The sequence below is a fragment of the Etheostoma cragini genome, chromosome 5 (assembly GCF_013103735.1).
Source record: "Etheostoma cragini isolate CJK2018 chromosome 5, CSU_Ecrag_1.0, whole genome shotgun sequence".
Classification (NCBI taxonomy): Eukaryota; Metazoa; Chordata; class Actinopteri; order Perciformes; family Percidae; genus Etheostoma; species Etheostoma cragini.
Genome location: NC_048411.1, coordinates 26885832 through 26901868, shown reverse-complemented (window position 1 = coordinate 26901868; position 16037 = coordinate 26885832). Strand labels below are relative to the sequence as shown.

The 16037-nt window shown below is 39.6% G+C and overlaps 1 protein-coding gene across 2 annotated transcripts in view; it reads left to right on the top strand.

The window, feature by feature from the left end:
- fam102aa (family with sequence similarity 102 member Aa) overlaps nucleotides 1-16037 on the top strand; it is a 31870-nt gene that overhangs the window by 7632 nt on the left and 8201 nt on the right. For both annotated transcript variants that reach the window (XR_004656798.1, XM_034872906.1), the window contains exons 3-5: nucleotides 12101-12221; nucleotides 13634-13663; nucleotides 15194-15310. Coding sequence is in view for 1 of the 2 variants with exons in the window: in XM_034872906.1 (XP_034728797.1) it covers nucleotides 12101-12221; nucleotides 13634-13663; nucleotides 15194-15310 (268 nt within the window). In the remaining variant the exon portion in view is untranslated. The remainder of the gene's footprint in view (nucleotides 1-12100; nucleotides 12222-13633; nucleotides 13664-15193; nucleotides 15311-16037) is intronic.

The following is a 16037-nucleotide window of genomic DNA, read 5'->3' as shown; positions in this document are numbered from 1 at the left end:
AGAAAAACAGGATTGTTGGTGCAGTTAAAGGCTACTATTAGGGTGTGAGAGTACTGAGGGTTCAGGTGAAGGCAGAAAAGAAGAAGTAAAGTCTCTGCAGCGGTGGTTTCTGATGTGGCAACGTGGAAAGATTGGGTTAATTTCCTGTTAACATCCAGTACAGGGACACATCAAACACACAACATGTTTAGTAAGATGCTGTAAAGGTCCCATGGCATGACAATTTCACTTTATGAGGTTTTTCCACATTAATATGCATTCCCCTGCCTGCGTATGGCCCCCCAGTGGCTAGAAATGGTGATAGGTATAAGCCGAGCCCTGGGTATCCTGCTCTGCGTTTGAGAAAATGAAAGCTCAGATGGGCCGATCTGGAATCTTGCTCCTTATGAGGTCATAAGAGGTAAGGTTACCTCCCCTTTCTCTGCTTTGCCCACCCAGATAATTTGATCCACCCATGAGATCATCCCAGACTCAGAAATTGCACATCCTAAAAAAAGCTTATTGTGGGACTGGCTCTAGTGGGTGTGATTCTGCACCAAGGCTGAATTTAGGGTAAGAGACTTCAAAAACAGCAATAGGGGACCATTAATGCCTACATAAAAATAACCAAAAAGCACCATGTCATGGGACCTTTAACCACACACTCCTACAGAGTGACATAGACATAGCATCATGGGTATCACAGGGTCCAATGAGAAGTTAGTTATACAGTAAAGTGACGTCCAAAGTTTGAATGCACTGACAAAGTCTGTTTCTGTATAACTCACATGAACCATAGCCACAACTACAAAAAGATTACATAACTTGCCAGGTTGAAAAACACTGACATTTCTTTTTAATAGTACTTCTAGTAATGTGCATTGCTCCTTTGAGAGCTTCTTTATTTGGCATTGGGTTTTATTTGTAATTAACTGTAAACTGAAACTGATTCTGACCCTTCAAAGTATGAGGGATATTTGGGTGGAGTGTTGTAAATAGCCTAGTTGAATCTTTTAAGTGATTCTTATTTTCTCATTGATTTGTTGTTTCTCTAATTTTGTCCCAGACATTTCTTTCAATTCATTACATATTCATGGCATTTTTCTTTGCATTTTTTTTTATAGTACAACTGTAAGAGAGACAAGTAGCATTGATAGACAGGGGGTGAGGACATGTAACAAAAAAAATCAAGTTTAATGGCTAGGCTATAGCGTGCATCAGATGCACCACAACATAGACCACACGCCACACAAGACGTATTTAAGCTACTGTAGCACGTATGTGAAATTTAATGCTGGTTTTCTGGAGCCACCTGTTTACCTGCTTTCTCACACCAGTGCAACCCTGTGGGTGGCGGCTTTCATTGTTTTTAAGTGCCACGCTCTCATGGGATCCGCTATGAACAAATTCTACTCAGCATTGTGGACGAAGCATGGTTCACCTGTGGTGGTGATGGCACAGAGCAACAGTAGTCATTAACCTCAGGTATTAATGGTGATGTAATAGCTTTGTTTACCTCCCTAGTGTCTCCATAATAGGCTGTGATGGACGAACAAGCCTGTTACGATATGTCTTAAAAAATACGGACACATTCCTCAAGTTTTTCCAAATGACTTACACAATAAGTCAGGTAATTACGTATTCGGTTGCTTGAAAATTAATCTGCACTTTTTGTAATCAGTTAATCTTCATCAAGTAATGACAAAAATATCCACAGTAGTTCAGAATTCTTGAATGATTTATGTTTGGATTTTTGGGCCTTGGTCACGGAAAGAATTTTATATTCAATATTAAAAGTAGAAAATGCTTACAACAAAATGAAGAAGAAAGCATTTTCTGCACTTACACCCATTGGATGAACTAAGAATCAACCAATTAAAATGTAGAAATGTGTTTGTATTGTATATTGTAAATAATGTGGCTTGGGAAAGGGAAGTTTGCAGTCGCCTGCTGGAGCTGCTGCCCCTGAACCTTACCCTGGATAAATGGATTACAATGGATGGATGGGTGGATGGATGGGTTTGTATTGTGGTTTGAAAGCTTTTAGCAACATGCCCCATGAGGGAAGCAGCCAGGGAGTTGAGTGGAAACACAAGCAAGAAATCATCACCTCTGTTTTTAGGGTTTTATCAATCAAAACATTGAAGTACCTTTTTGACCAAATGTACCTGCGGTGCTTTTGTGCTCGTGAGTGTTACAGTTAGAGAAAGTGACGCTTTTGTCACCTGGTTGGACATTTGGCCTGTGAGAGAAAAGAAGAGACGAGAGAAAGGAAAGGAAGAAGTTTGTGAGGAGAGTTAGAAATCAACTGGGACGAGCGGCTTTTCAACAGCTGTTTCCTGTTTTCATCTCACTTTTCCAGCCGTTAGCGTTTTGGTGGGATGTGCAGGGAGGTTTGTGTTTGGGGTGCGGGGGTGTTTCATCATTATTCCTCTGGTTTCTGGTCAGGTAATCAAAATGTCTCTTCCTCCACACTGGAATTCCTGGGAAATTGATTGTTAGGGCTTCTCTCTCTCTGTTTGACCTTAATCTTTCATAAAGTTAGTTCACAAAATAATGTTTTTTCTTTCTTTTTTTTTTACACAAAGTAAAAATTTTAATCTTGTGACGTAACTTGATTTACTGAAATAAATGAGTCATTGTCATCAATGCACAGTTCCTATAAATAATTGATAACTTAGATTGCAGCACTTTAACTTTAGAGCAGCTCCATGATCACAGACTGTGGTGTTCAGTCTCATATAACCCCACGAAAAAAAGGAAGAAATGTATGAATAATAGCTGATGGGTTTTATTCCTAAATTGAAAAACAAACCGTTGGTTAAACGAAAACTCAGTTAATCGATTAATTGATATCCTTTATCAAGCAAAAATACCAAACCTTCAAATGTGATTACCTGCTTCCTTGTGTTATAGTATTGTTAATTGTAAATCTTCTGGTTTAGACTGTTATTTGGACAAAGATGTTACCTTAGGCTCTTGGATATTACGATGATCATTTTTCTAATCTAAACAATTTATTGATTACTTAAAAAAACAAACAATAAATAAACAACAACTGGATCCTACATTTCCCATAATGCAGCCAACAAGTGTTTTTCAATCTTTCTTTTGAGTCAGCCCCCCCCCCACCCCCCGTCGCTGTCACCATCACTGTCCCCATCCCCATAACTCAAATTCCACACGTTCAACACTTGTAGTCTCCAAGTCCAAAGTTGACAAAGCTCTTCCAGAGCCACAGAGACATATTAGAACTGTTTTCACAGGTTCAACAGCAATGACTGTGACGAGTTAACTGACTATTTATGTGTGAAATTGGTGAACGTCCTCTTTAAATAAGTTTAGAAATTCAGTTTATTCCATAAAAGTTACACAGTATAAGGGTGAAGGGTCCCACGTGTTGTTGTTTAATTGCTGGCTAATTTAAAACAACAATTTTAACGCTGCCAAGACAACTGTTAGAAATGAGCCTTTTGGCAGTGCTGTTGATCAATCTGCAAATAAAATACTGAGGGAACATATAAGGGACAGGAAAGGTGATATATTCAGGGTCTCTTCAACAGATGGTTGTTTAAAGGTTGGTGGTGTCAGCAAGGATTGGCCCTGTGACCTTTTGATTACGGGAACATGGTCTGTTACTCCTCGCCCGTCCTTGGTCGTCCTTACGTCACCGGCCCCTCTGCAGGATCTGTCTGCTTCCTCAGCATTCTGCTCTCTGCACTGTTTATCTGAGCCCTCGATGCGACCTGACCCGGCCGCCGCACTGCTATTTGTATTTCTGCAAACGGCCGGGGCCCCCAGGAGCCACGCAGCCAGGATGGGAGATAAGGATCCCATGCTGCTGCATTACTGACATGTTGAGTCATCACATGCTGGGGGGGCAACTCAAATTAGGGTCTTCATGTTTACATTTTATGTACTTCATGTTTTACAATTTCTTCTTCAGTCCGAATTGTATGGGTTAAGTTTTCCTTGTTGTTGCATTTGTTGTGTTTGCGTCATTAAGGTTCAGTGTTGCTAAATAACTAGCCAACCAAGACTTTGTTTTGACTCTGTTTGTTTGACCTTGTTCTCTTATGTTTCCTGTAAATAATCTTAAAAACTACTTTATATTCTTTCTTTCTCTTCCCAATTAAAACCTCGCCCCCCATTTCCTCCACTTCTTCCTCTTGTTTGCTTTTCTGAGGTTTTTGAGTTAATATATCCTTTCTTCTTCTGCTTTCCTACTACTTCCCTGATCTACTCTGGATATAATGTAGTCAAAGGAATATTTTGTTCCATCTCTTGTTGGCTTTGTCTGCCTCTGACTGTACTCCTTTTAATTTGTGTGTAGTTGTCAATGTAGGAATTTGAGCCTACGTTAGAATACATCAAGTTTCAGGGAGAAAGTCTGATGGCAATCTCTGTTTTTGGTTTAGGGTTCTGAGGCCGAGCTCACTTTTGGATGCTGTCTCTTTTCAACACAGGACAGCGTCTCTGTTTTTGTGAACATTCAGTAGTGACAATAAATTAAATGTAGATGATGGTACCGATGTTGTAGAAGTGCTGAGCTGCCACTCCTCCATCTTTAGGAGGATGCGTGTGTGGGGATACATCAGGCTTTGCTCTGTTTTCAGCTGTCGGAAATTATGTTTGGGTGAGGCCATTTTCTGTGCGAAACACACTAATTTAGTTCGACATGATGAAAGTATTGCCCACGGGACAAACGCACGGAAGAGGACACGCACAATGATGGCTCTTGTATTCAATTTTCTTTGCTGGCGTTATCCTGTCTGCCCTCAGTCCTCTGTTTATGTGAGCTCTGTTCAGCTGGAGTGAGAACAGCTCCAGTGTCTGTCTACTGTCTGTGCGCCAAATTCTTTGCATCAAAGCTTTGTTTAATCCAAATAACTATATACAGTTTTGCACAGATGATTTTTACTGCCAACATGCTTACAAGCTGTGGACCGTTGACGTGAAAAACACGGTGCGGATTGCAAAATGGATAAAGAGAGAGAATATTGCCAGAAGAGAATAGACAGGCCAGAGAAAATGAAAGTTTCCAAAGTTTGTATTGATTTCAAGCTAAAGCTAAACAAAAAGTACAGTGTGTCTTTTGTTAAACCCAACTATATTACCCCGGTAGCATGATGTCAATGCATCAGCATCTCCGCAGAAACCTGACTGAGACCTGTCTTTTCTATTTAGTATATTCAATATAGCTCTTTAATAAAGCAATTTCTTTATCTGACAACTTAATTAATTGATGGAATAATTGATAGAATACTTGTCGAATGAAATCGATAGCTGCGGCCCTTATCCCCACTTGGTCGTGACTGATTGAGCAACTTGCCTCCACTTTTTCCAACCTGGAAAAAAAATGTAGTTTTTTTTTTTCTGGCTTTGCAACATCCTGCTTTAATTACTTGCAAAATGCATTGGATGCAAAGTGGATGTGGTGTTACTGCCTGGGCAGAATCAGAATTGTGTCGTCAGGTCAGTTAAGTTAATAAATGACAGTAATTCCCTCACTTTAAATTTTAGTTTTGCTGTGGAAAATAGATGCACTGCTTTTTATTTATTCTTGTTTTCCTTTAAAGTCAGTGTAATGTTTCTTAAGTGTCGCAATGTTTCTGTGGTGTTGGGTGTAACCAGACAAATTCTGATTTCAGGACTCACGAAGTGTGTAGGCTTCTTGACTCTAGATCTGATATAGTATCAGATATTAAATCCAGTTTGGATCGGAACTGAAACAACATGACCTTATGTAGCTCTTTGTTTTTGACTCTTATTAAAAACGAAAAAGCTAAAATGTGAGTCTAATCTGAAAGGCAAAAGTCAGAGTTTGGATGAACAGCCATAAAACACTCTGTTAATGCCTTCACTGAAAGATTCCTATTAAATGTCACTATACTCCCAGCCTCCTCCTGCCCAAACGGTAAAACACATGAGAACAAAAAGAGTGAACAGAAGAGATACAAAGGTTGCAGGTGAGATTAAAAACAAACGGTGGAGGTCCTTTAAAAACATCTGAGGCTGAAAGAGAGAGTGTTGGTGTGTAAGCGTGTCCTCCTCTGAGCTGCTGGCAGAGCGTCGGTGGATTTGAGTGTGAGGTTTCCATGGAGCCTGAACAAAGCCATCTGGACTGAGGAATGTTGTTGAGAACGCTCCCCATTACACACTGGAGAACCAATGATGTGGGGGTCCTGATAAGAGCTAAGAGAGAAAGAGTGTGGGTGTGCTTTTGTCTTCCTACTCTTCTGAGAACCTCACTTGTTTTCCAGGGAAGAGGCATGAAGAAAAATCCTTATTATCACCTCTCTTCACTTCTGCAAAGAGTTGGTGTAGGATTACGATTTAAAGATTTACATCAAGTTATGTGTTTTTTTGTTGTTGGTGTTTTTAATATCATTCTTGTGAATTTTACCAGTGCTTTATTTACATGGCCACAATTTTTGTTTAAGCATGTCCAGACATTTAATTCATGTTGTTTGTCTTTTAATATTAATCCTAGTCTGGCTCCGCCCACCTATGTACTTCCGCTCCATTTTCATTTTTCTTCAGTATTCCGTCTGGGTTTGCGTTAAATTCTTGGGTTTTCCAATCAGCGAACAGAGGGATTGGCTGAGAACACTGACGTTGAGGTTCAGTAACCATCGTTTGAAAGATGTGGCCCATTGTGGCAACGCTGCTGAATATCCAGAAGTTAAAGCCTGAGCAAAAACAGTCTTTGCTGAGTTTTGTTGGTGGCCATGATGTTGTGGCCCTCCTCCCCACGGGGTTTGGTAAATGTTTGATTTTCCAGCTTGCTCCATCAGTGGTGAAGGAGTTGGCTAAGGCTAGCGTTAGCGATGCTAAATCGATAGTTATGGTTGTCTCCCCTTCCAGTTAGCCTGGTCCTACCCATAGACTGTATATTATTAATATTAACAGTCTATGGTCCTACCAGACAGTACGCAGGACGGCGGAACGAGGCTACCAGAGTGGCTTTGGGCGGATCCAATAGTTTTAAACTTCAACAGAGGACGCTCTGTTAATGCCTTCACTGACAGATTCTTATTAAATGTCACTACACTCCCAGCCTCCTCCTGCCCAAACTGTAAAACACGTAAGAACAAAAAGGGAACAGAAGATACAAAGGTTGCAGGTGACCCGCCTTCAAGGAAGTTAACACTTGTCAGTGGCCAGACTCTCTGTACAATTGAAATGTACGAGAGTCTGGTAGGACCAGGCTATATTAATCCATCTAGTCTATCTTAAAGAGGCCATGGGAAGGTTTCTTGTAAACAAACAAAGTTTGTTATGTTTGTTATGTTTGCATTCAGTGGAAAATACTTCATGTGTATCCTTGAGCAGTGCATTCCCTTCCTCATTAAACATTTCTAAACCCATTTTTAACTGTTTTGAATCCAGCATTGTTTACATCTATGTTTACTACTTGAGCTCTCAGTCTTCTTCTTTATCATGAACTATTATCTTGACTGGCGTATTGCAGCATTGTTTTGGCGTCTCCCATAACCTGTAAGGGGAATAGTGTTACACCATTGGTAGTACATGAAATAGTGTGAATGCATGTGTGTCCTCATGTCCAAAAAGGTAGGATACAAAAAAAGTAACTGTATTCCCTTAAAGTTACAGAAAAAAGACAATTTAATACAAACATTATTAGCAAGATTACAATTTTAAAATACATTTTATAATGAAGGACTGCAATATAAATGCTAGAGTGTGTTTCTGAGGCCCCCATGAGGAATTCTAAGTGATGAGGACAGTTTTCATTTGGCAATGGCTTGAATGTAACAGATGTTCATTGATACCAAAAAGTTACGCACTAAAGCTTTAAATCAGACTAAAACACTGCAAAAATAAAACGTCATACATGGAAAACATGTACAATGGTTTGCTAGATGTCACTGAGTCTCTCATTTCATCAAGTAAAGTTTTATGTGAAAATCATAAATATACAGGATTTTATATGTAAACCCGGAGGTTCCATTGTACATTAACCAAAACAAAGCAAAAGGGGAAGTAGCTCTACTTCCAAATGTTGGCTCAGAATATTGTAAACAATGATTAAAAATGGTTAAAGGATCTAATAAATGATGGAGAGGACTGAGTACTACCTGAAAGAAAAACATATTTAGTCCGAGCTCAATTTTATGAAGTCAATGAAATACTTAAAATTTGAACATTCTTGTGTGATTCATATACGTCCAAAAGATAGTTTTATGTCTGAAAAGCGTTATCATGGATCCCACGTAACTTCTAGGCAAGTCCTGCCCTACAAAGCAGCTAGATTGGTTAGGGTTAGTCATTGACCTCGAGTCAGAATAGCCGATTGGTCAGGGGATAGGACCTGAACAAATCGGGTTACCCTACCGCATGTAAGCTCGGGCGCCTGGCGAATAGTTGTGTGTGTGTGTGTGTGTGTGTGTGTGTGTGTGTGTGTGTGTGTATGTGTGTGTGTGTGAATGCTGTTAAAGTCTTGCCTAGAAGTTGCGTGGGTTCCATAATAAGGCGTCTGAGAAGATGTTTTCTGTGATTTGTGTTTTGTCTGTGCTTCAGTGTGAGCTTAAGTTGACAAATGTTTGTTTGTTGTTGTATGTGCATGGGCACATGTATGTGTAAGAAAATTCTAATAAATATATTGTTTGAAAAGTGGTTAAAGATAGAGAGAGAATAGAAGTGATAGAAATCACACAGCCCATAGTGGAGAGATGGAGAATGGTGAAAAAAGACGGTGGGGGGAGGGGAGTGTGAGGAGCAGCTGTTGCTAATGTGTGTGTGTGTGTGTGTGTGTGTGTGTATGTGTGTGTGTGTGTTTGCAATTTGCACCTTCTGTCTCACACAATAACTTAAAGTGCCAAATGTACACTGATTAGAATTAATTCAAATGACTAAAATTATTAGTTACACAAATTAGTTAAATAAAATTAATTAAACATAATAAAATTGAACTGAATCAAAACAGAGATTTGCTAATCGATTAGCTGAGTAATCAACTAATTATGTTCGATCCGCTGATTGAGTTGACCTCTCCAACACTTTGTTCCAGATCCTGATATCTCAACAACTTAATGCCAGATTGCCATTAATTCAATGTATATTAATGATCCCCAGAGGATGCATCCAAATGATCCCCAGAGGATGCATCCAAATGATCCCCAGAGGATGCATCCTAATGATCCCCAGAGGATGCATCCTAATGATCCCCAGAGGATGCATCCTAATGATCCCCAGAGGATGCATCCTAATGATCCCCAGAGGATGCATCCTAATGATCCCCAGAGGATGCATCCTAATGATCCCCAGAGGATGCATCCTAATGATCCCCAGAGGATGCATCCTAATGATCCCCAGAGGATGCATCCTAATGATCCCCAGAGGATGCATCCTAATGATCCCCAGAGGATGCATCCTAATGATCCCCAGAGGATGCATCCTAATGATCCCCAGAAGATTCATCCTAATGATCCCAAGAGGATGCATCCTAATGATCCCCAGAGGATGCATCCTAATGATTCCCAGAAGATTCATCCTTATGATTCCCAGAGGATGCATCCTAATGTTTTTTGCTGATCACAGGACGTTGTCGCTAACACCATCAGGCTAAGGTGTCTAATTGTACACAGCAAATACTAATGAATAGGGTGCTCACTACTACGCGTTTACATTAAGTACATTATTTACATTATAAGTTTATTCATTTTGCACTGTACACCTGTGTGTGTGTGTGTGTGTGTGTGTATATATATTCCTCTCTCTCTCTCTTTCTAAATATATATATATATATACATACATACTGTATATATGTGTGTATAAATGGTTTATTATATCCATATTTTTTAATTTCTGCACTATTTTAAGTCCACTTATTTAATGAGCATAATTGGCGGGAACTTGAGATCAAAGAATGCCATTGCCAGCGACTGCATCTCTCTGTTATGCATATGACAAAACCAAATTGAAACTTGTAAGTTTACACTATCAAAATTACATGATCAAGAATATCAAGGCTGTACTTGTATTTACTTAAAGTTTCTACAGTAGCTCCAATAGAAACCTCTCATCAGTACCAGTATTTCTCTTTCACTTTTGATTTGAAATACAGTCACACCCCACCATGTAGCACTGTTTCTAAGATTTATATGTTCAGATTAAGAAAGCGTCATGGAGCTAAATGACTCCAGGAACATTTGGCCATTCAGTTGATCTACTTCTTCTCAGCATGTGTTGGACAGAATCCAATATATGTTTCTAAATGAGCTGTTTGCCATTTTAGAAGATGAACAAAGCTTCTCTATTTGTGCTTTCATTTGTGGTTGACAGACCAATCACACAAATGATGGTGCTTTTTACTGGGATGGTATATAACTGAAATGTTTGGTTGACAAAATGACAGTTGCTCAAAGAACAGGGTAGATTCACATAACTTAGAAATAATGAAGAGCTGCATGTAAGGATTTCCCCCCTATAATTGGTATGTAGCATTTTGAGTACAACTTCAAACATCTTGACTTATTTATTATTTGGAAGTCACCCTGTTTTAGCACCAGAGACGTTCATAGTTAACTACAAATAACACAGTAGAATTACTCCTGCTCACTGTGACATGGTTCTGTGGATGGCAGCTTCCACCACTTTGGTCAAGACTGAAATATCTCGGGGGTCCGGATAGCTCAGTTGGTAGAGCTTGTGTCCTTACATATATACATATATGTTGACCCCTCGACACAGCGGTACCGCGTTCAACTCCAACCCGCGGCCCTTTGCTGCATAACATTTGCCCTCTCTCTCCTTTCACTTCTTCAGCTGTCCTGTCAAATGCCTAAAATGCCCCAAAATAATCTTTAAAAAAGCCTGACATATCTCAAGAAGTATTGAGTCAGCTGCCATTCAATTTGTACAAACACCAATGATTCCCAGAGCATAAATTCCAATGTCTTCTTTTGACTTTTCCTCTCATTTTTGACTTTTGAGATTTAGAAATGTCAACATCAAGATGAATTGTCATAACTTTGATCCCTTAACTTACTAAAGAAATCCCAGCTTCAGACTAAGATGGTGAACATGTTCAACATTTCACATGCTTAAAGTTAGTGAAAGCATGTTAGTGCTGGTGTTAGCCTTTAGATGAAAACACTAGCACACATAGTTTCATCTCAAAACAAACAGGAGTGTTGTCTAATTTTACAGATGTCACGAGTGATATATTAAACAAATAAGGATGTCTCACCCATCTACATTCCTTCTCTTGCTGCATGCTTTGGTGTTTGAAAAAAAAAAAGAAGAAAAAAAATCTCCGGCCCCATCAGCTTTTGTTTTTAGAAACAAACCAATCTGTTTTTACACCTAGTGCTTTGTTCCCACCCGTGAGCCAGGATGTATGGCTACTTAAAGGTTTTCCACTTGCATTTTCTGACCAGACCAACCGTGTTTTTACAGAAGTCGTAGGACCATTGTACACTGTTTCCTTGACAGGTTTTCTTGTCAGTTAAACAGGAGGGAAAATCTTGAGAAACAAACCAGTTTATACGTTAAATATTGTCTTACTGAGAAAATGTCACCAATTCACCATCCTCAAAACAAAACGCTGCATCTTCCCACAAAATCAGTAAAAGAAACCGCAAAGTTTCAAAAGTGGAAAAACTGTAATCAGTGTCAGAAGCCATGGGAATCCGCTCTGTACTTCAGTTAGTTTGGGAAAAGCTTGCTCACATGTTTTCTCAGTGTTGCTCTGATAAATCTGATCCTCAGTGGACACATTGGTCATAAAGCTGTGAGACTGGAATGACATAACTGGGGGGAAAAAAATCAGTTGTTGTGAAGTCAGAGAACACAACAAATCAGAATTGTGAGTTGAGATGATTTGACTTTGACCTAAATAGCGTAGTGATCTACGCATAAAGACACACTTTAGGTTGCTGCCATTTTACAAAAGATGTTTCAGTGTCTTTGTTAAATTTAGCAAATAGAAGAATTAATCAAACTATCATTAAGCAAAGTTTGCAACTCAAGAAGCAAGGACTGGAGTAAGCAGGAATAAAAAGGCATTTTAAAATGAATAATTCATTGGATGCACAAGAATACAGAATACCAAAGAGATTGATGTGGTCCTGCTGTTCCTTTTCTCTCCTTACAGACAGGAGGTTCGAGAGAACTGTGTTCGCTGGAGGAAGAGGTTCACCTTTGTGTCTAAAATGAGTGCCAATCCCCACACCGGCGTCCTAGATCCTTCAGTCTGCAGGGTGTCAGTTAGGAAGGTAAGACTCTCGGAAGTTCCCTCAAGTTAAACAAGATCACTACAGTGTCTTTTAAATGTTTGGGGTTTTAACTGAAATAGTAGAAACCTACAGTCCTGTTGAGTCAGAGACCTGTAAACCTGTTTTACTTAAATGCTGTCATTTTTTGCTGTTGTGAAGGATGTGATAGTTATGCATACTATTATTTACCCATCCATTGACAATAGTAAAAAAAAATAGGGAAATAATTTTAGCCCAAAAGTCAATTTTAGTCCATTTAGTCAAGTGTTGCATGACAGGGGAGAATACTGTTGGAACTTGGATTTTGAATTTGTTGTGCAGAAAAGCCTAAGTGACCCTTGATCAATATTGAATGTGGCACTGAATATTGAGCTAGTCTGTTTTTTCTTTGGGCCCTCTGCAGTTGGCTCAGTGGTTAGATTGAAGAGGTTTAACTGTGATTTGGCAGTCCATAGTATGTTCAGCTGATATTTCAACAGTGCTAACCCTAGACTAACCTTCCTGTTACCTTGTTTGAAGAACAGCTTTGCTAAAGCAACACGTTGTCTGTTAATTCCAGTTTGTTATACGCTGAATTACTGTGCATTTTAAACCAAAACAGGAACATTTTAATGGATACCTGCCATCCAGTAATGGTTCATTTCATTGGTATAATATGATGATGAATCAACCAAGCGGATTTACAGGTCAAAAGATGTAAAAAATGTCTAGGTTATAAACATAGTCGTGTATCCTATTGATGAAGAGAAAACCTGCTGCTGTGCTCGTAGCTAACCTGTCCGCTTAAGGATGCTTTTTGCATTTGTCTTCTAACCACCACAGTACTTTGTCAAGCTGTCTATGTCTTTGCTAAATATGGCCGAGCATTGCAACATCTTTAGATGTCTAGAGTAAGTATAACCATTGTTTAAGTGGTTATATATTTAACCTTGTAGTTAAGACCTGCTTCACTGTGAAACATAGCAGTAACAGTTATATACAGCTTATTCTAGGCATCTATTTCCAAGTTTAAACCTGTATGTGTAGATTTCTTGACCTGCAAATCATCAAATCAATACTTAATAGGAAAGGGTTTTGTAGGAGCATATTCCTACAAGTAAGGTATTAAAATAAGTATTATTTTGGTATTCAAACTCTTGTATCGATACCCAGCCCTAGAGAACTGCATCTACTACAAACTTGATTGACAGACTGTTTTAGGAGGGTTGGAGACATTCTCATTAAAAATGTCTCCAGGATATTTCAGACTTGATGCTAAAATTTCCCATGCCTCAGTGCCATGCTCTGAGGAACCATGAGTGTAGTCTTAGCCTGTAATTTCGACTATCTCATTGGGAGCCCTGTAATTGGAGACCACTGTAATATAAAGTTGGATCACCGGGTTCATTACTGTCTTCCTGTTTTCCCTGCAGGAACTCAAAGGAGGAAAAACATATACGAAGGTAAGAGCTTTAGTCTCCCTCTGGGTCGCCTCACTTCTCACGCTGAAAAACACATAGAAACAGTTACAGATGAGCTCTGTGTACATCTTAATGCCATGTCGCGTAAATATTAGCATTTCTCCTAGCACTTGATGAGCATGCCACTAGCAGGGAGGGACACCTGTAAACCTGTATCACACTTGCCGGGAATCTGCAAAACATCCTGCCACCACCTCTCTAACCGTAACCGTGAGAGCTCCTGACAAATGAGTCACGCCTCGTCAGTTAATTGCAAGGTCAAACCCGTTCCTGAGAATACAGTTTTGTCGATGCGTGGACGTTGTTGCCCGAGAGGAACCATTTCCTCTGTTTTCGCCCATCCTCCTTTAAGGTTTCCTTTTGGCTAAATATATCCAGCTTCCCTCCTTAGAAGTTTGCTTCCTTTAAATACACACCTATGAAAACAGAAGCTCCTAAAGAAAAGGGAAACCTGGAGAATGAAGAAAGGGAACGGCAAAAAGCTGTGAGGTTTGGGGAAAAGGTCATAAAGGCAGAGTCTTAATCAGTGTAATTTGGGGCTGTGTATAAATCAGAAACTCTAATGCCAGGTTCAGGCTACGGTTATACCCCGGCCCGGCAGACGTAGGGTGTTAGATTGGATCGGGAACGACGATGGCTGCGTAGCCACAGTCAATTGTTTTGTCGCTGTGTCGTAGTGGATGACAACTGCTGTCACATCTGTGCAGAACAGCCAACAAAAAGACGAACGTATAGATTTTCCTTCCATGTCTTTTTATCTAAGCAATACAGTATATATAAAGTTGTTCTTAGCTTTTTGTGCTTTATGGTTCCCTGCTCTCCCTCCCTCCGTCACTATTTTCTCTTACATATTTTTTTAACGAGGTAGTGAAGCTTTTTGGTTGTATTTTGGGAGGATGAATTAAAAAAAAGAGAGATATCACATGTAGGCCAAAACCTGTATATGTGAACTCACATACTAATCATCATTGATCATTGATCTTGCAATGGGAAATACCCCTGCATTACTACCCTCCCATAGTGCTCACTGATTGGGTGTGAAAAAGACAATTTCACCCGTTAGATGTGCCCTAAATTCCGAGGAGTCATTCCCATGTGATAGATCGACATTAGTCCTGCTTTGGCCTAACTTTTATGTTTTACTTTATTGCGGTCACAGAGACTCAATTAACTAGTCAAATATCAACCACACCAACTGCTCACTTAGAGTATCTGTGGAGGATATTATCAGCAAACCGTTTAAAATGTAATTATCTTTCTGCCTTCATCAAAGCCACTTTAAAAATATAGTCTTCGCTCTTTGTCTGGCTTGATGTCTGTTAAGATTGACATGGGGTTTTTCCACCCTGTCATACATTAAAACTTCAAAAGCTCGGCACTTTGACGATGGGAAATTGCTAGGTGTGCAAAATGATGGGTGCCACAGAAATTTGTTCTGCCAAACATTGCCAGTGGAACCCCACCATTAGTGAATCTAGATTGAACTTATCTTTTCTTCTTCCTTATCCTCAGCTGGGCTTCACAGACCTCAACATGGCGGAGTTTGCGGGTTCTGGCTCCACCGTGCGCTGCTGTCTGCTGGAGGGATACGACACCAAGAACACACGGCAGGACAACTCAATACTCAAGGCAAGGAGAGGGATGTTTTATTTTGCATTCTGTGCCCTCATGGTATAAACACAAATGTAATTGCATCATAAATTCTATGTCTGAAGCAAGCTTTATCATTAACCCTGAGACTTCGACCTTTGACCTTTTTATTGATTGCTTCCACTCCTCAATTTTAGTCCGACGCAGTCAGAGTGATCAGGTGGAGGATCAATAGTCCCTTAGTCATGTAACCTTTTGTTTAAGTGCTTTGGTTTTTTCTGTTGCCAATATGTTTTAGTACTTTAGTTCCTTCTAGAGCTAAAACAAGAAGTTGATGAATCAATTTTTCACAGATACAGATATTGATCATCAATTCTTTGGTAAACATTCCCTAGTTTCACTTTCTCAATTGTGAGGATTTGCTGCTTTTCTCTGTGTTATGTGATCGTAAACTGAATATTCTTTTAGGTTTTGGACTGTTGATTTGATAAAAAATACAATTTGAAGATGTCACCTTAGCTTCCAAATCACCATTTATTCATCAGTGCTGAACGCTGAAGCAGTTTAGTGCCTCTGTGGGTTCCGGTTTGTTCACTCTGCAGTGCCACCCAGAGTTCATCCACTCACACGGCTATGCAAAAACAAAGCCAAGACAGTCACGAGTAGTTTGGTCATTTCATTCCTCTGGAAGACATCATGTTGTGTGCGTAACTCGCACGACAGTGAGCTTACTGGAAATCCACTCCAAACTTTTCCAGTTCATTTT